This window comes from Budorcas taxicolor, chromosome 7 (assembly GCF_023091745.1).
Source record: "Budorcas taxicolor isolate Tak-1 chromosome 7, Takin1.1, whole genome shotgun sequence".
In the NCBI taxonomy this organism is placed as follows: domain Eukaryota; kingdom Metazoa; phylum Chordata; class Mammalia; order Artiodactyla; family Bovidae; genus Budorcas; species Budorcas taxicolor.
The window spans coordinates 37,494,783-37,515,959 of NC_068916.1; the positions used below are offsets into that span (position 1 = coordinate 37,494,783).

At 37.3% G+C, this 21,177-nt stretch overlaps 1 protein-coding gene across 1 annotated transcript in view; it reads right to left on the minus strand.

Annotated features, from left to right (window-relative positions):
• Positions 1–6,966: 6,966 nt before the first annotated feature.
• The window catches only part of COMMD10 (COMM domain containing 10), a 179,365-nt gene continuing 165,154 nt past the window's right edge, over positions 6,967–21,177 (minus strand). The window contains exons 6-7 of the mRNA XM_052643870.1: positions 8,745–8,804; positions 6,967–7,994 (exon numbers count right to left, since the gene is read on the minus strand). Of these exons, the coding sequence (XP_052499830.1) occupies positions 7,956–7,994; positions 8,745–8,804 (99 nt within the window). The 3' untranslated portion in view covers positions 6,967–7,955. The remainder of the gene's footprint in view (positions 7,995–8,744; positions 8,805–21,177) is intronic.

The following is a 21,177-nucleotide window of genomic DNA, read 5'->3' on the forward strand; positions in this document are numbered from 1 at the left end:
TTAAATTTACTGTTAAATGCTTTCCCCTTCTTTCCTTTACCTAGATTCCTTTGAAGAAAAAAATTTTTTAAATCCAAGTCATTTATAGAATGAGATTCTCATACTCATTAAAAGATGCTAAAACTGACTGAACTCTAGTTTTACTAAGGGAACATTATTATCTATTCATTATTTTGCCAGCTTTGGAGATTAAAACAGTTTCTCTAATCCTGTAACCTCCTCTTCCTTACAGATACACAGCCTGGACCTGCTTCAACTTTCCTGTCTTTGCAGACACTTCTTTTGAAATGAAAACTAATAACTTTCTATTTCAAATAAAACAAAGAAAGCAAGCAATGAAAACTGTCAGCACTCGGATTTGGATCACAGGTCTTGAGTCAGCTAGTACAATCTTATTACACTTCAGACAAAAGCAAAAGACCTTTGATAAGATTCTAGAGTATGTTTGACAGGGGTAGTGGGGAGGGAGAGGGAAGGAAGCAATGAAAAAGCCTTGAAATTCTCCAAAATTATAAATGCCATTAAGCTTTACTATAAAGTCCCTCAAATTAATGTGCTCCTAATATTAGCATTAAATGAGGCTGGTGTATTGAGTAGAACTATTTGCATGATGATGACAAAAATCAAAGTTTTAGGGAAGCAAAATTGACTCATTTGAAACTTAAATTCTAATTCCTGAGCAGTTTCTGACTAATGAGCCTGAACAAGTCAGAACTGTCCTGGCCCTCTTCTTCAACAGTGGAAAACAGATTATGTAAAATGTTGGAGGAAATTGAGAGCATATACCTATGGTTTCTTAAACTTTCCAAGTAACCACACTAGGGAGGGGTTCATATATCCTCCAGTAGTCCTAAGAGCTTAGCCTGAAGTTGCAGGCTCTGAGCACAAACTTTTCTTGGAAATTTCCCATTTTCTCTGTAACTTTTGTATGTACTTCCAACTAGATTGTTGTTGTTTAGTTGCTAAGCTGTGTCCGACTCTTTTATGACCCCATGAACTATAGTCCACCAGGCTTCTCTGTCCATGGGATTTCCCAGGCAACAATACTGGAATGGGTTGCCATTTCTTTCTCCAGGGGATCTCCCCGACCCAGGGGTTGAACCCACGGTCTCCTGTGTTTCCTGCATTGGCAGGCAGATTCTTTACCACTGTGCCACCTGGGAAGAGCATTTCCAATTATATGCTGTAAAATATTCATCTCTCTTTAAAAATATACATGTTCTAAATCACTGGCTAATTAAAATCATGGTACCCCCATTTAAGCTACCAGCTAAGATGCTGTACTAAAATGACACCAAATACAGTTGTTAAACAAAATGCTTCTCTCTCATATAAGGGTCTGGAGGCAAAAGCTTGTCAAGGGCATATTAGCAGTACTGCTCCATAAGCACATTTAGGGACCAGCCTCCTTCCATCTTGTTGCTCTCTATCCCTTAAGGCATCATCCTTATCTTCTCAGTTAAAACCTTGTGTGTGACAGTCACTAAGTCATGTCCACCTCTTTGTGATCCTATGGACTGTAGCCCATAAGGCTCTTTGGTCCATGGAATTCTCCAGGCAAGAATACTGGAGTGTGTTGCCATTGCCTTCTCCCAACAAATCTATGTTTTAGTCAGAATGGGCAAAGAAAAGTGAAGATGAATATAATTTCCACTCACTTTCATTGGTGAAACCTAGTCATATGGCTGCAGTAGATACGGAGCGTGAAAAACCACAGTGTCTAATTGGATGGCCATGTGGCTGGCAAAAATGAAAATAAAAGTGATGCTATAGAAATATATATCATATCTGTCTTACGAATTTATGTACCTACCAACTGCAATATTCCTCTAGGGATGCCTTAAAGATGTGTGGTATATAAGAAATGGCTCTGTAACTGTTTCAATGTAAAGAGCCAGGTAATAAATAGTATGGGCTTCCCAGGTGGTCAGTGGTAAAGAATCCACCTGCCAAGCAGGAGATGTGGGTTCGATCTCTGGGTCGGGAAGATCCTTTGGAGAAGAAAATGGCAACCTACTCCAGTATTCTTGCCTGGGAAATACCATGGGCAGAGGAGCCTGGTGGGCTGTAGTTCATGGGGTCGCAAAAAAAGTCAGACACAAGTTAGCACCTAAACAGCAAGTAAATATTATAGGCTTCCTGGGTACATGCTCTCTGTTGCAACTACTTAACTCTACCATTGTATTGCAAAAGCAGTCATGGACTGTATGACTATATGTAAATAAAAGAACATGACTAGTTTTAGTCATCTATTACAACTTAAAAAATTACTATAACATTAGAAGTTTAAATTGACATGCATTTATTATCTCACAGTTATCATGGATCAGTCCAGAGTCAGGGTCCTTCATGCAGGCTCTCACAAGGCTGCAATCACAGTCAACTGGAATATGCTCTCATCTGGAGGCTTGACTGGCAAAGAATCTACTTCCAACCCACTCCAGTTGTTGAAGAATTTATTTCCTTGTGACCTCAAGACTGAGGGCTTAGGGCCTCAGCTTCCTGGTGGCTGCTGGCTGCCCTCAGCACCTAGAGGTCACCTGTAGTTCCTTGCCACGTGGTTCTGTCCAGAGCCCCTCTTACAATATGGCAGCTGGTTTCTTCAAAGTCAAGAAGGGAGAAAGTCTCTAAATGAGTTTGGTATCATGACAGAATTTTACGCAATGTAACAGTCACAGGAGTGACATCCCATTACCTTTGTCATATTCTATCGGCTAGAAGCAAGTTAACAGGTGCTGCCCACACTCAAGGGGACAGGATTTGACCTAGGTATAAATATCAAAAGACAAGGATGACTGAGAGTTTGTCTGCCAGAGCTGTGTTCCAATAAAACTTTATAGAAACAAGTGGTGGGGATTAGGCCCACAGGGCATAGTTTACAGACACCTGGTATAATAAATAAGTTGTAGAAGCCATTGTTTAAGGTGAGAAGAGGTAAGAATTCATTGAATAGAGTTAGAGAGGAAGAATCCTCAGAGCTAGGAGAGCTATGTAGAAAGATGGTACTATCTCATAACACACCTATTACCTTGTTATTAAAAAAAATTAAGAATGGGATAGATAGGCAATATGCTCAAATCTAGTTATCATAGGATAGAGCTGTTACTAGAACACTAATTAACTACAAAGTGAAGGGCCTTCATAGGAAGCTTTCTCCAGGTTTAATTCACACTTTACATGGAATAATTTCAACAGAAAGCCTAGTCATTTTCTTAGTGATTATGAAAATGACAGCGAACACTTATATGATTATTGTAAATCAGGAATTATGCTAAATGTTTAATTTGAAATATGTCATTTAATCTTCATAATAATTCCATGTAATTTAGATTATTATTATTACCATCACAAAGATTAGGAAACTGAGCTTAAGAAAATTAAGTAGCACAAAAGGCAATAAAACTAGTATATGACTCTTAGTCTGTCCTGAGGTTCTGAACACTTCAAATTTTACTTGGAAGTTTAATGGGAAGTCTTTGAAGTTTTAATGCAGAGAGGTAGTGTAAATTAACATGGTTAATGTTTGTAGTGATACGGATGGAGCCAGAGTGTCATACAAAGTGAAATGAGCCAGAAAGGGAGAAACATATATCATATATTAATGCATATATATGGAATCTGGAAGAATGGCACCAATGAACCTATTTGCAGAGTAGGACTAGAGACACAGACGCAGAAAACAGACACGTGTACACAAGGGGGACGGGGAGAGTGAACTGAACTGAGAGAGCTGTGCTGACATATATGCTGTACATACATAATGTCTGTGTACAACAGATAGCTAGTGGGAAGCTGCTGTATGGCACAGGGGGCTCAGCTTGGTGCTCTGTGATGACCCAGAGGCATGGGACGGGGTTGGAGCAGGGGCAGGAGGGAGGTTCAAGAGGGAGTGGATATATGTATATGTATAACTGGTTCACTTTGTTGTACAGCAGAAACTAGCACAACATTGGAAAGCAATTATACTCCAGTAATAAGAATATTAGCTGTGTGTGGAGGCTGGACTGAAGTGAGGCTGGAGAAAGCAGGGTAATCAGGGCAAAGATGATGGCAGCCTGCAGAAGGCAGTACCCTGGGGATACATGTGTAAGACATTAGATGGCAGCAGTGGAAACAATGTCAGACTTCATTTTTTTGGGCTCCAAAATCACTGCAGATGGTGATTGCAGCCATGGAATTAAAAGACGCTTGCTCCTTGGAAGGAAAGTTATGACCAACCTAGACAGCATATTGAAAAGCAGAGACATTACTTTGCCAACAAAGGTCGTCTAGTCAAAGCTATGGTTTTTCCAGTGGTCATGTACAGACGTGAGAGTTGGACTATAAAGAAAGGTGAGCACAGAAGAACTGATGCTCTTGAACTGTGGTGTTGGAAAAGACTCTTTTAGAGTCCCTTGGACTGCAAGGAGATCCAACCAGTCCATCCTAAAGGAAATCAGTCCTGGGTGTTCATTGGAAAGACTGATGTTGAAGCTGAAACCCCAGTACTTTGGTCACCTGATGAGAAGAACTGACTCATTGGAAAAGACCCTGATGCTAGGAAAGATTGAGGGCAGGAGGAGAAGGGGACGACAGAAAATGAGATGGTTGGATGGCATCACCGACTCAATGGACACAGGTTTGGGTGGACTCCAGGAGCTGGTGCTGGACAGGGAGGCCTGGCATGCTGCAGTTCATGGGGTCGCAAAGAGTCAGACACGACTTAGCAACTGAACTGAACTGAACTGTGATAGGCTGCCTCTCTACTGAAAACCACTCTACTATTCACTTGTCATGACACTCCAACCACACTGATCTTCGGTTCCTGGAATGTGCTGAGCCTTTTCCAGTCTCTGGGATTTTGCATTGGCCATTTTATCTACAATGTTTTTCAGTCTATTTTGCTACGGCCTCATTCTAACTCATCCTACAGGACTCAGCCCAAAACTCACTTCCTTTGAGAATCCTTCCTTGATGCCCCATATAAATTTGGTCCTATCTTTTATTTTCTCTCAAGAGAATTCAATTATTTTTCATCCTATACTTGTTCACAATTTATTACATTTTGCTTGTTTTTATACTGACTGTCTAACACATTATACTTCTAGAAGCCAGGAAGTGTATTAGTTTTGCTCATCACTGTTAGCATAGTACCTAGAGTACACACAGTTCCTGCCACCATAGGCAGTCATAAAATATTTGTTGAGGAAGGAAATAAATAAATAAATGTCTGACTTCACTTAGCTACTGGGCAACTGTTTTTCACATTTCCTGATTTTAGAAGAAATTTTCCTCTTCTATCTCTCTGGAATTATCAACATAATATATTCCAGGTAATTAGTGACACTCCATTATCCAACCAACTCTCACTCCACACTCTTCCCAAAACCCACCCCTAAATTAAAAATAATGTTGAGAATGAAACATACAGTAGGAAGAAGGGGCTGATTAAGTTGGCTTGAGGCAGGTGAATTTTTCACTTATTGTTGGTATGACTATAAACTGATATAACCTTTGGGGAAGTAATTTATCAGTATGCAAAAATGGCCTTAAAATAAATATAAATTAAAAAAACAAATACAAAGAGGGATGTGTGTTTACATTTATATGAGACATATGAAATGATAAAAACTAAATGTTTCCAATGAGTTAGGTGGGTACTCCTGGGGAGAGACCTTTTTTTAACACATTTTTAAAAAAAATAGGCAATTTTATATTTACAATAAAATTCCATTAAAAGTAAAAATAAAAGTAATCTTCATACTTTTGGCATAACAATCCCACTTCTAGGAATCTGTCTTAATAATAAAATAATGAAAAAATGTGGTCTAGGGTTTATTTATAATGATCTTCATCAGTGAGTTCTTTAGTATTTTTTAAAATTGAAAATCATCTCAATGGCCAACACTGATAGATTGGATAATTAAATAATAATTATCCATTCAAATGAAGGACTTCTTAATGATAGTAGAGAAAGATACATGAATAGGAAAAAAATAACCTTCAATAAAATCTACTAAAATGTCATTAATGGCCATTTCTGAAAAATGACAGTATATAACTTTAGGTTACGCATTTATGATTTTTTGGTGTTTCCCAATTTTAAAAATCAGATTTTCTAGTCAAAGAACTGCAAATATTATTTGCAGTAGTTCTTTCTAACAAGTAATTATATTTTCATTCAATCCTCATGACAAGCATTCACATAAAACATGTTTATCTGCTGAGAAAGAAGGTTTCAGTTTCCACTTATCACTCCACCCACCTTATTTCTGTGAAAAAATAACACACAATAATCTTTGGGAATGATACCTTCTTTTTCACTTGTATATCATAACAATGGTAGTGGCTGAAGAAGTAAAATTATCTGCAATTAAATATGCTTCAAGAAGAATTATGTTCTTAGCTGGAATTAGACCTCCAATGACCCATCCTTCCTTTAATGCCTTTGGTCAGACTTTCCTGAACTAAACTAATGGAGAGAAAACTATTTACCACTATTTTAAGCTACAATAGAAAATTTCATTAGGAAGTGTCACATTTCACTTAGATACCCACACTGGGAATTAAGTCGGTATCATACCAATGAAAATGTCTACCTATTCATATGGTCACTGTCAGAAGGCCTAACAAATTCAGCTTGAAATGATGGATGTCTATTTGTACATAAGAAGTCTGAAAGAATATTTACCAAAATGTTTATAGCAGTCAGGTACGTTCCTCTGGGGACCAGCAGAACAGTGCATAAAAATATATGACAGGTCCTACAAGCTATATATGGAAACAATCCTATTACATTATAAAAGTGTCTTCTAGATATGCTATCGATGGAAGTTTAACAACTTTTCAAATCAATCAACTATGGATAGCCACTATAATATTTACATTCTGAAATAATCCAAACACCCAATCCTTCTAAGCAACAACATACAAGCACACAGATAAATAAATAGGGGCATAATTCCATATACTGAACATTTATTTGGGAGACATTTAACATTTGTATTACTCAGATACCTCATACCTCTCTCTCCCGTTTTCCCTCTTTCCTCCCTCCCTTGCTGTCTGCCTGTCTCCCCAGAAAAAATACAGTACAGACTTTTCATTCATAAAAACTTCAAGTGATTATTTTCTGCTGCCAACTATACTCATATGTATATATATAGCCATAGCATAAAATACTGTGCACTTTAGTTCAACTAATTCTAAGACATAAAAATCTCATTGATTGAAATGAATTAATGTATTTACAGAAAGAGAATATAAAAATGTTTTAAAAATTTAAGGATATTCATTTAGCACTCATTACAATTATTTTTATTCATGATCTGAACCTGTCTCCCATGCTATGAATTATTATTAATTTGCAGTACAAAGAAAAGCACACAAAAATGTAAACTGTTATTAAATCATTAAGCTCAGAGAAAAAAATTAAGCACACAGAGATACTCATTAGAGTTGACTTATAAACTAGTACTAGCTTTCTTTAAAATTTCAAAATATACTCATTATATTAAAGGAAAAAATGCCATAATGTATTTAATTGAATGTGGCTACTGTCTTATGTTTATTAATGTAATTAATGACATTCTGTGTTCTAAGGTACACATTATATTGTATCCACAGATCCTCCTTAAAACACCCAAGTATCATCAAGTATATAAAAAATAAACAGGTCAGGCAATAAAGCAAAAATAAGCAGTAAAAACCACATGATAGCCACTTTTGTTTCCTTTAAAACAACGTTCTTAAACAACTGCTTGCTTGTGGCACGCAGAACCAGAGAATGTATATTAGAACATCAGTACTCATAACAGTGATTTTCCTCGGCTGTTATTTGTCTAAGAAGCAATAAGCCATATAATTTACAAGCAGAAAGCGACTGAATCCTTCAGAAAACACAACCTGGCAGTTAATCTTCAAAGCAAAATAAGGAGGTGGCAGAAGTGTGATAGAGAAACCAGTCTTCAAGACCATCATGTAAGGGAATCCAGCTGTGCTTGTATGGTTTCTAGCTGTTTACAGAGACAAAAAAAAAAAAAAGAGAGAGAGAGAGAGAGTTGGTGAAGGGAGAGAAACTCATATGAAGTGTTGTTTAGAAACATGCAAATGAAGCGAAAGAATGCAACTGGTAGCTCTGCATTTTAAATCCACTCACAGAGCAATAAATATACCACTTGGAAAGTTTTTCTTTTTACGTGAAGCTATTAGAATCCCAGCTTGCTAAGTTTTCGAATTTGTACAGAAGGATTTCTAAATACTACTGTTTAAAATGAACCTAGCTGCTTTATCTTAAATGATCACTACGTAAGGTTTGTAAGTGGGGCCGGGTGGTAGAGGGAACAGTGTGTTTTCCTGGGTTACAAAGATCAGGATTTGAAAAGAAACATGAAATATCCTCAGAGATAAATCTTTACAGGCCTGGTATGTTCCTTTTCCCTTGGGCCAAGAAATTAAAATATTTAACATTATCTGAGGGCCAGTGTGGCTAGACACTACACAGTTTATTACTTAATGCTTTACATTAAAACAATAATCCTATTGCTTTAATCAAAACCATATCCATTTTCTTCCTGATTTAGTCTGTCACATCTTCTTCATCGCAGCAATGCTTCCTACTGTGAAACACAAGGTATTCACAAGGGAAGTTTAAGGAACTCAAGCTCCATAGCTCCATAATAGGGCATTTAAAAATAAGAATTTATGAAATGGAGGAAACATTGTGAAAAAACCCCATATCGGAAATTATTGAAAAAAAGACATACCTTGTTATAGAAATCAAACAATTCCTTGTGACTGAATTCCACAAGAACTTTCTGCAGGCTCTATAAAGAAAAGAAAGGAAGGAAGGGAGAAAGAAAGAAAAAAATTTAGTTTTGTACAGTTTACACTGCATTTCTTTTCTCTCCAGCTAGCCTCAGAATATGCCACATTATTCTCTGAGTGGTTTAAAAAAGGAAAAAAACCCAAAAAACTTACCTGGTCTACTCAACCCCACTGTTACAAGGACTCAAAAAATACATTTAATAACACTCCACTGTAACAAAAGGTTTCAACTCTACAGGGGTATCTGTTCTTTACGTTGATTCCACAAAGGTTAACAAAATACAGGCCAACAAGGGAACACTTTCATTATCTATTTTTTCAAGACAGAGATAATACATGAGATTATATTTCATCTTTCTCAGCAGTCCATTCGAAACCTGGTAAATACCATTACACAAAGACACTGGCGGCAGCATATCTGATTGAACTCATCCAGCCATTAATGCCGCACACCAGCACAGCTGCTGCCTCCAAGCATCAACTAACAGTTATGATCTTAACCTGCTGAGATGGTTACCTTTTTAAATGCACAGACTCAGCAAAAGTTAACAATTAACACACAGCTTCAAAGCTGGGACTTAACATGCTCATTCCTTTCCCCTCACAGGCAACAGAGAACTCTTTAAGGATGCTACAGATACTGAGTGATATTATGCATGTACACAGGACGGTGGAGTAGAGAGAGGGCAACATGTAACTCAATCCACCTCAGTCTGCTTGGGGTTGATTTTGTAAACTGAGGAAACAAACTAGTTTCTGAAAAGTGTTCCAACATGTTTATTTTACTCAAGGTACCTTTGGGAAATGCAAATTAAACAAGGAGAGAAGATCAGGAATGTGCTACCTGCTCCGACCACACTGTCGTGCTCATGTGACATAACAGGCACCATGAACTGAAGAAGTGGAAAACTGCTGCCAACAGACACTGATTCATGTGCTTAACTGCCTACAGTCATTGCCATCATTATATTAATTCCAAGTTTCTAGCCTCGCTGTTTTTTGGTTTTACTGGTTTTAATGATTTCCATTTCTATTTAGAAAGCCAACATTTTTCAAACCAGGTCTTCTCTAGCTAACTTCAGGAGAGTCAATGGGGCTCTGCTCAGAAATGGCACTTCCCTTTAGACGTAGCCCAAGCACACAGGCTCAAATTCCTTTCTTTGGCTTGTCTTACACACTCACATAAGTACTTAAGTTTTAAAATGAATGAAGCAGCACACTGGCTTTAAAGCTGTATCCTTTACAAATGATTTTTTAAAAACTATGAATTTTTCAATCATATTATAAAAATCAGTTGTTGGCACATAACATGAAACCTCCAAAGGCTGAATCAGCATTATCCAGCTATGCCATATTTCCTCTGGCAGTTAAAGAGATGATAAGCCTAGGTTTACCCTAGGGAAAAGTGAAGCAAGTTCATTTCTTTACCCCCACAGCCAAAAGTTAAGAGAGAACGAAGACTGAATCAGCATGTCAACAACTGATTTGCTGTAACTTAGAGGTAGCAGCCAAGCTAGGCTCTTGTTTCCTTTATTTTGCTTTGCCATCTTTCAAGGTAGTATTTTCTAGTCATGTTACACTTAGGAAAGGAAAGGAAGGTAACTTAAAAAAAATTACTTCTTAAAATAACAATATCTAAAACAATGTGTGTGTGTGTGCACGCGTGCATGAGTGTGTGTATATATATAGAGATGTTTATTTTTATACACACACATCCATCCATAACAGTAGATTCTAGGCACCCTTGGGAGACTGGATCCAGGACCTGCTGTGTCTACCAAATTTTGTGGATGAAGTCCCATAACTGCCCCTCCAGATCTGCGGCTCCCAATCTTAGATTCAAACAACTGCAGGTGATGTAGTGCCACAGCATTTATCGAAAAAAATCCACATGTAAGTGGATTATCTGTGGATTTTTTTCATCTGCACAGTTCAAACCTGTATTGTTCAAAGGTCAACTAAATTGAGTGTCTTGCCTTACTGAAATAGCCCCAAGAAGGAAAAGAACTAATACCTTGATATAAAACCCCCTATGTTTGGCATAATAACTGGTAGCTATTACTGTGATCATTTCCCATTAGACACACAATGACTTAGAGAAGACCATGAGAATATGAAAAAGTGAGGGAATGGTTTTGTTTCATGTCTATATGTAAGGAGCATTATCCTAGATTTTGAGAATCTATGTTTACCCAAGGGGTAGCCAGGGGCAGTGGTTAAAAGTTCTGGGGAAATAAGGATGGAGATGGGGCGTGTAGGATAAAAAGGAAAGGGGGATGGGGCTGGCCAGGGTCCAGTTTCCCACCATGTCACGTTCTTTCTAACATGGAACCCCCCAGAGTCCAAGAATATTAAATGCAAATCTGACCTCTCAGGACATTATAGAAGTACTTTACTGAGAAAAAAGTATAGATCACGTTTCATTTAACAGTTTGGCAGCTTTATTTATGACTTAAGTTTAGAATGAATGATGGCCTCCCTTTTTACTCTTCCTTCAGGTCCCACAAATATTATGAGTACACCTGATCAAAATCTTTCCTGGGATTATACCATTTTTAAGAAGAAAACACACACTTGAGCTTTCCTTGAGAATATAACCAGAAAGTAACAAATTTTCTTATCAAATGAGAATCAACTCTTTAATTTCATTGTTTACTCTTCAGAAAATGTACAGAAGGTTCAAATCATTATGTTGTACACCCCAAACCAATACTATGTTATGTAAATTATATCTCAATTTTTTTAAAAAAGTCACATGGGTGGTAGCATTTGGCTGAAGAGAAGTAGGAAATCATCAGGAGACCCTTAGAGGCCAAATTTGATTTAGCCAGTGTGAATGATCCGAAAGTCTGGCCAGTGATGAAATGCAAGGACTGGGAGTGAGGGACAAATAATTAGGAACAGCCTTTTTTTTGGGAGGTTTCCTGGCAGTTCCCCTAGCTGAAAGGCTACTCATGGGCAGTCTGGACTGACAGGCTTGATCTGATTTTAAAAAAAAAAAAGAGCAACAAAGAAGACTTGAATAGGCACTTGCCAGAAGAGGATATCCAAACAGAGAAAAACATGAAAATATATGTTGAAAGGGATAAAATTATGTATAACTATCTTTCAAACTTGTCTGGAATTATCTACTAAAGCTGAATATTTATATACATCCTATGACCCAGAAATTCAGTCCTAAATATTAATATTGAGCTCTATAGAAATATACACATTTGGGCACCATGAGATATGATGCAAGAATAGTGATAGCATTATGATTCAAAAGAACCAAAACTGGAAGTAATAAAACTTTGTTTCAACAGAAGAGGAATACAATGGAATGTTATTCAGACAGGACAACAAACTACAGCCAAATACAGTATCATGCATGACTCTAACAAAACAATGTTGAACATTAGGAGTGGCCACAGAATTTGTGCACAAGAAGATTCTAAAAAAACAACAGAAAAGGTTTGAGAAACACTTAGGTGGTAAAACCGTAATGAAGCAACAAAAACATTATTGCAGTATCACAACACTGATCACCTCTGGGTGACTTGACAGAGGAGGCAGTAACTGGGAGAAAGCACAGGAGAGGCTTCTCATTTCTTCTGATTATTATTATTATAAATTAGGCAATAATTATTTCTTGATCTTGGTGTTGGATATAAGAATGTCTTTTTTTGACAAATTACTGTGCTATTTTTCTGCGTGTGTTCTATATTTTACCAATTAAAAAAAAAAGAGCATTGTTATGTGTTAAATTCATGCATTTTTATTCAATAAGTTTTTATTAAAGGTGTAAAAAGTCTGTTTTAGGTACTACATAAATAGCAAAGAGCAACAGAAATCAAAATCCCTCACATTCTAGTTGAAGAAAGCAGATAATAAACAAGAAATGTAATAAAAACAATAACAACAATAATAATAAAACTATCACCATAATTCACAACATATATATAGGAATGTTTGTTGATAAGTGCTAGGAAGAAAAAGCAAGAAGTAATGTGTGTTTGGGGGTAGGTAGGTGGAGATTCCAGGTTAGGTGGTCAAAAAGGGTCTCAAAAGGATGATAACACTGAAGATTTAAGAGAAGATTCTATCCCATGGAATAGGAGAAAATATTTATGAATCATTATCTAATACAAATATGATATCCAGAATATATAAAGAAACCCTATAATTCAACAATTAAAAGATAAACCCCTGTGGGTGGGTTCTAATCCAATATGGCTCCTGTCCTTATAAGAAGAGATGAGGATACAGACACAGAAAGGAATGACTCTATGAAGACAATGGAGGAAGACGGCCGTCTATAAGCCAAAGAGTGAAGCCTTAGAGGAAATTAATCTTGAGGACACTTCGATCTCAAAATTCTAGCCTCCAGAACTGTGGTGAAATAAACTTCTGTTATTAGAAGCTACCCAGTCTATGGTACTGTTACAGCAGCCCTAGCAAACTAATACAGGCCCTATCATCTCTTCTGGGATGGAAAGAAGAGAAAATCTTTAGTCTAAGAGCAATGGAAAGTCACTGGAGAATTTTAAGAATGATGTAACTGTATTTACATATTAGCAAGTCACTTCGGCTTTTATTTGTAAATGGATTAGAGCTGGACAAACTAGATGTGGAGCATCAGCTAGGAGGTTATATTGCATTCATCTAGGCAAAGAAGGAAATGGCAACCCACTCCAGTGTTCTTGCCTGGAGAATCCCAGGGATGGCGGAGCCTGGTGGGCGGCCGTCTCTGGGGTCGCGCAGAGTCGGACACGACTGGAGCGACTTACTAGTAGTAGTAGTAGGCAAAGATAGTGACAGCAGCAGTGATAGAGAAAAGTGAAAAAAAATTTTAATGGTTTAGAGGTAGAAGAGATAGCGTTCAGTTAAAGCTCAACATTCAGAAAACGAAGACCACGGCATCTGATCCCATCACTTCATGGGAAATAGATGGGGAAACAGTGGAAACAGTGTCAGACTTTATTTTTCTGGGCTCCAAAATCACTGCAGATGGTGACTGCAGCCATGAAATTAAAAGACACTTACTCCTTGGAAGGAAGGTTATGACCAACCTAGACAGCATATTAAAAGGCAGAGACATTACTTTGCCAACAAAGGTCTGTCTAGTCAAGGCTATGGTTTTTCCAGCGGTCACGTATGGATGTGAGAGTTGGACTCTGAAGAAGGTTGGGCGCCGAAGAATTGATGCTTCTGAACTGCGATGTTGGAGAAGACTCTTGAGAGTCCCTTGGACTGCAAAGAGATCCAACCAGTCCATTCTGAAGGAGATCAGCCCTGGGTTTTCTCTGGAAGGAATGATGCTAAAGCTGAAACTCCAGTACTCTGGCCACCTCATGAGAAGAGTTGACTCCTTGGAAAAGACTCTGATGCTGGGAGGGATTGGGGGCAGGAGGAGGAGGGGATGACAGAGGATGAGATGGCTGGATGGCATCATTGACTCGATGGACGTGAGTTTGAGTGAACTCCGGGAGTTGGTGATGGACAGGGAGGCCTGGCGTGCTGCAATTCATGGAGTCACAAAGAGTTGGACACGACTGAGCGACTGAACTGAACAGAACTGACCAAACAGATGTGGGTTGGGGAAGGAGGTGAAGGAATAGGAGGAGTCAGAATGACTCTCAGGTTTCTAGCAAGAGAAACTGACAGATGCAACTGAGATAGGAAACTCTACAGAGGAGCAGATTTGAAGGGAGACTCAAAAGTGCAGTTTCAGACAGTTAGTTTGATACGTCTGTGATATTTCCCCAAAATATGTGAAATAAGCCTGGGAAGCCAGAAAAAGAAATTAGCTAAGACATACACACTTGGGAGTTACTGATATATTGCTATTTAAACTGAATAAGACTGCCAGGAGAAGAAAGCAGTGTGAACAGGAGGGCAGCCTGGGACTGACCCCTTCAGAACACCAATATTTAGGGTAGGTAGGTGTTCCATAACTGATGATTATCACCAGGTTCATAAATGCATTTTGCATGGCATGTGAAACTGGAGGTATTTATTACCTGAATCCAAATAATTTAGGAAGTTGCCACACAGGCAATAAAACTGGGTGGCCTGCCTTCAAGGTTCCAGTAAGACTCATTAAAGTTACTAATATTGTTAACTAAATATGTACAGACTAGAAGATTTACTCTCTTTCTTCTGCTTTATATATATATGAATATAACCAAGAGCCCATTTAGGAAATGCATGACTTATGTTGTCTAAGCTGGTCTCATGCATTAACACCAAACAGACTTTCTGCACCCTATCTGAAAACACTGCAAAGTGAAAATGAAGGTGCAAAGACTGACATTCTGCCCATTTCTGAAAAGAGAAGGAAAATGTATTTGTTCACCTATTTCCTCTATTTTTGAGTTGTAATCCTATCTATGAGTACCTAGATAATGTTGCATATACCATTAGCAAAATTCCCATGGAAATAAAATTTAGTAAGGTCTTCAGAGAGGTCTAACTTAATGGAAGCTGACAGTAAGAATATAATTTGCTTTCCCATTTGTTAGAAATTAGGAACATATACATATTTTTCAAGACAGAAATGCATTAGTCTCATCACAAATTATTTAATAATAAACTCTAAATAATATAGACATAAACTAGATAAGAATTAAACCAAATTTACATTGCTTAGCTTTTAAAATTAAGTAGGACATCAGAATTAGAAACCATACAATTATATTTATACCAGAAAATCAGGAGTAGAGGATTCCAGTAAAAGAAATACTACTAGTTTCTTGTCTTAGTTAAACCTAAAAATAATTTGCTAGGTACCTAAAGAAATTTTCTCCTTTTCACTTACAGAAATAGACAGATATAAAATTTAAATAATATTTCAAATTCCACTGAGTGGTTTATAAAACAAAAATCACTAGACACCACTTTTTAAATAATCTATAAATTACACTCTACAGCTATATACAGTACAGATCACTGTAAAAATATTCCAGTGTCTCTTATTATTTGCGGACTATCTACACTATTACTGAATAGTCAGTGCAATTCTACTCATATATATAAGCATTAACCATTTCTACCACCCATAATATTCAGTAATTCAGTAAACATTTAAACAGTACTGATGCAGAAATAGATAAGCCATAGGAATGAGTACACTCGTGACCAAAGAAAGATCCTTTTCTAGGTAGGCAGGTTGTCCTTTATAGCTAAGCTTCCAACTATAAGAATGTACATAGAATAGTGAGAAAAAAAGGATTCTCTATCCATTATCAGGTCAATGGAATTAATCCTGGCAACAAAAGGGGTAATAGATGTTATAATCAGCTTGATTCAGAGGATGCCAGTTTGAAAAGGTGCAAGTAAAACATTCTAGGTAGAAAGAGCAAATTTCCATTCTTCTGCAAGGTGGCTGAACTACACAATTGCCCAAGGTTCTTATCAATTCTATGACTTAAGGATGCTGACAGGCAACCTCTATAAACAAAGTAAACCGGGGAACTGAGGTAGAGGACAACAAAATGTCAATAAGAAAAAGCTTTAGCAGTAGCCTGACTCAACCATCTTATTTAACAGATGAGAAAACTAGTCTCACAAAGTTGAAGTAACTCATGCAAAGTACACAGCACTGGAACTAGTCATTGTTCTTTCCACTACATCATTATGGTAACAAGATAAAATACCACTTTCACCTGCATATCAAGCTAACTTACAGAAAAAGAGTTCTCCCCATGAATTTGCACAATTATTTCCCTTTTCTAATTCATTATGTACAGAAAAACATAAATGCTCTACTGAGGGTAAATAAATAGATCAATAAACATGGCTGAGAAGGTGCCAAGTAAGAGATGTAAAATGTGAGGTTAAGATCTTAAATTTCTCAAAAATTTCCAGAAAAAAAAAAGCAACTCTTTGTCTCTGTTACATTATTATTTTTTTAATCTATCATGAAAATGTCACAAAGTTAACATAATTGCCGTGTTTAAAATTCTAATTCCAAACATACAAACAGCGTTAGTCCGAAACATACAAACAATGTTAGCCCGACGAATATAATACATCATACAGAGAAACACAGCAAGAAAAATTACAACTTTCACCTGCATATGGAGCTGATTTCTGTTGCTCCCTCAAGCCCTGTGATTCCAAAGTCTCTTCATTACATTACTGCCCAGCCTAGCAGGATCCAAAATCTCACAGGCATTGGCTCCGCTGTTTGAGGAGGGCAGTGGGCAAACTGAAAACCCTGAGCTTGTATCAAAGTTTGATAGAAGTTATAAAAGGACAACTGCAACAAACACATGGAATCCAAGCCATGAACAGCATTTCCCTAGGGTCAAACCAACCTAATTATAACTTGTCTTCTTCCAATCTTTGCAACGTAAGGTTTGACCAAATGCTTATCTGTTTAGGAATAATGGCAGTATATAAACAGCAAAAGCAAATTTCAAGATCATGAGCATGGCATTCAAGACTTCCACGACCTGACCCATGACTCCCCCTCAGGCCTCGTCTCCCAACATCCTCCTCATGCACTGCATGCCCAGCAGCAGCTGTGGCATTCTGCATGCTTCAGGCCTTTGTTCATGTTGTTCCCTGTCTTCTCCCAGTAATGCTCCCAGTTGCTCTTGGGTGTGCATGGACATACATACATGGACATATACCAGCTATTTCATTTGGCTAGATTCTTTAATACTCAGCTCAGCTGACATTGCAGCACCCTATGCATATTCCTATCTTTCCCTATTTTATTTTAAAGGGTATCCCAGGTGACTCAGTAGTAAAGAATCTACCTGCCAAGGCAGGAGATGTGGGTTGATCTCTAGGTTGTGAAGATGCCCTGGAGAAGGGAATGGCAACCCACTCCTGTCATCTTGCCCAGGAAATCCCATGGACAGAGGAGCCTGACGGGCTATAGTCCCTGGAGTTGCAAAAGAGTTGGATACAACTTAGCAACTAAAACAATTTTTTTAAACTCTTTTATTTTGTTTTGACGTACAGTCAATTAACAATGTTGTGACAGTTTCCGGTGGACAGCAAAGGGACTCAGCCCTACATATATATCTATCTGTTATTGTTGTTTAGTCGCTAAGTCATGTCCAACTCTTTTGCGACTCCGTGGGGTGTAGCACACCAGGCTCCTCTGTCCATGGGATTTCCTAGGTGAGAAAATTAGAGTGAGTTGCCATTTCCTTCTCCAGGGGATCTGCCCAACCCAGGGATTGAACCCACATCTTGTGCCTGGCAGGCATATTCTTTACCACTAAGCCACCTGGGAAGCCCACACATATATCTATTCTCCCACAAACTCCCCTCCCATTGTATGGAATTACTTACATTTATATTGGGTTGGCCAAAAAGTTTGTTCAGATTTTTCCATTATCTTACAGGAAAACCTTTAAGAACTTTTTGGCCAATCAAATACCATTGATGGTAGGCTGTTCAAGAGAGGGGCTTGCCCTTATTTGCATCTAACAGCTTAGTACAGTACTTGATCATAGTACTTAATAACTGAATAGATGTTTATTAAGCTTAATTTTAAGAAGGGGAGGTTGCTAAATTTAAATATGTTCCCTCTCACCCACTGGGAGTGGGAAAATATACATGGAGAGTATGAGAATAAATGGATTTTGTCTAACTGATGACAATGTTTTCAAAGTATTTTACAGTGTTTGCCCCCTATGCTGAGAGTAGTTTTACAGGTCTTATAACTCTCCCATACTCAGTAAATATGTGGACCATGTAGGACAATAATTAAATTCTAAGTACTGATTCTCTAGTTAGCTTGAAAAATGGCCTCTCATACTTGAAGGCCTTTTCCTCAAACAAGTGAAAGCTGAAGACAGGAGGTTTTGTAAATACATACTCAGCTAAAAACACAGTAGTTGTGGCTCTCAACATAACAATAAACCATTTTTGGACAGAAACTTTTATTCAATATAAAAATCATGTAAAATATATACAAAATATTGTCACTAAATGTTTAATCAGGGATATATACTGCAGCTTTTGGAACATTTACTCTGTTATCTGTATATGCTCTCTTCATTCTGGCTAAAATATTACTTTATTCTTGTGTAGTCAAAACAATATGCTTGGCAATCATATCATCACCATATTTTCTCTCCTCTTAAACATTAACAATGTGCTATGCCTGAGCAGATCACAAACTTGGAACCAATCAAACTGTGGCTCCTATAGTATTCATTAACTATAATTTATTATGTGTATGCTGATATGTCACTATGATTTTCAGCTTTGGTATTGAAATATTTAGCTACAGTTGCTGAATATAATCAGCTAGATAAGAGGTTTTGAATATGATTACATGAAGCTTCTTAAATATAGTAAGAAATTATGTTAAGAAGAGCACTGAGAGGAAAAAAATGGAGCTTTTTTCCTGTAATAAATATTATAGGTGATGTTATCTTTTTCTGAAAATTATACTTTATTCTAATTATAAGTACTTATCTGGTTACTAAACCATTATCACTACAGATTTAGGAGTAGTGACATTACTTAATTTCTCAAAACATATGTTAGCATCCTAACTGAGGGATTCCGGGTAAACTAGATACCAAATGGAAATCATATTATGTTTTCAATGTGTAGGTTTAAAGACTATGAGCTCAGTATCCAAGTCTGGGTTTCTCCTTTGTTCATAAAGTCACTTTACCATACCAAGAGTAAATTCACAGAAATTTGGATGGTGCATGTATACTTTCAGCAGCTACTGCACACTTTGCATCCTAAATTAAGCAACCTAACGTAATTCACAGTGCTAAAAAAAAAAGGCAATTAAAAACGTATGTTGGTTTAATTTTTTTTTCCATCTCATACTGTCAGGTCAGTTGTTAAGGTTTTAAAAAAGAACCAATATGTGCACCTAAATGAGCATTAATTTTACAATTTAGTTAGAATTTACAGTTCTTACCAGCTAGTTGGAAGCTCTGTGTCTGCATACTAAAAAGTGTAAGTTCAACATTTGTTTCATGTTATGAAGGGCATTGGATTCATCATTTAAGAGGCATCTGAAAACCTACTGTTAACCTGCAGCATAATAATAGGAAACCCACTATTTCACCCTCAACACATGTGGGCCCAAAACCCTAAAGACAGGCAGGCACAGTAACTAATTTGATTATGAGGTTAATTTAAGGCAATAATCATCTAGAAGAAATTGTTAACTTGTAATCACGTTGTTCCATTACAAATTTTTAACTTGTAATGTTGACAGATGAAGATCGAGCAGATTTTTTCCCATCCACATTAGTTCCCTGCTAACCTAATTACCTGATTATAATTTGAAAATTCCTCTTGGAATCATCAAATGAACTAATAATGCATATTCTAAAGATGAAATGGTTCTAACAAGCTGGTATTTTTCTATAATCCTAAGTATATCTGGAGTTCATAAATAAGATTTTCATTTTACATTTAAAATGTAGTGTCTGGGGGTTATTACTATGAATTCAAAATAGATAGCACTGGGAGATTGTTCAGTCTGTACTATGGTACTTGAGTAAAGGGTGGAATATGAGCTTAATTTTTAACTTAGGAAAAAAAACAACATTGGAGACTTTAATTTATAGTCTTTTAACAGCCTTATGGAGATAATCATACATCATTTTGTGTGTGTTCAGTCACCCAATCATGTCCAACTCTTTGCAACTCCATGGACTGCAGCACTCCAGGCCTCCCTGTCCCTCACCATCTCCTGGAGTTTGCCCAAGTTCATGTTCATTGCCTTGGTGATGCCATTCAGCCATTTCATCCTCTGCCACTCTCTTCTCCTTCTGCCCTCTATCTTTCCCAGCATCAGGGACTTTTCCAATAAGTTGGCTGTTTGCTTCAGGTGACCTTTAAAATACTGAAGCTTCAGCTTCAGCATCAGTCCTTTCAATGAGTATTCATGGTTGATTTCCTTTAAGATTGACTAGTTTGACCTCCTTGCTGTCCAAGAGACTCTCATACACCATTCAATGCACCCATTTAAAGTGTATAATTCATTAGTTTTTTAGTATATTCATAGAACTATGTAACTATCACCACACTAATTTTAGAGCCTTTTCATCACCCCAAAAGGAAGCCATGGGCCCTTGAGCTATCATCTACCAACCCTCCCTCCTAACCCCTTGTCCCAACAGCAATCTACTCTCTGTGCCTATAGACTGCCTATTCTGGAAACAATATAAAATATAAACAGATCCCTAATGCACACTAATATTTAAGGAATCAGCTATTAAAAAAAAAAAGTAGGGCCTTGCAAAAACAAAATCTGACAAATGTCTTGAGAGGTAGGATAAAAACTCAAAAAGTGCTATCATGGACCCTAAAGAAAGATAAAAGAGTTTTAAGAAGGAGCAATTCAAGTGTCAAAGGCTCCCCAAACCCAACTGAAAAAAGGACTAGGAAGTT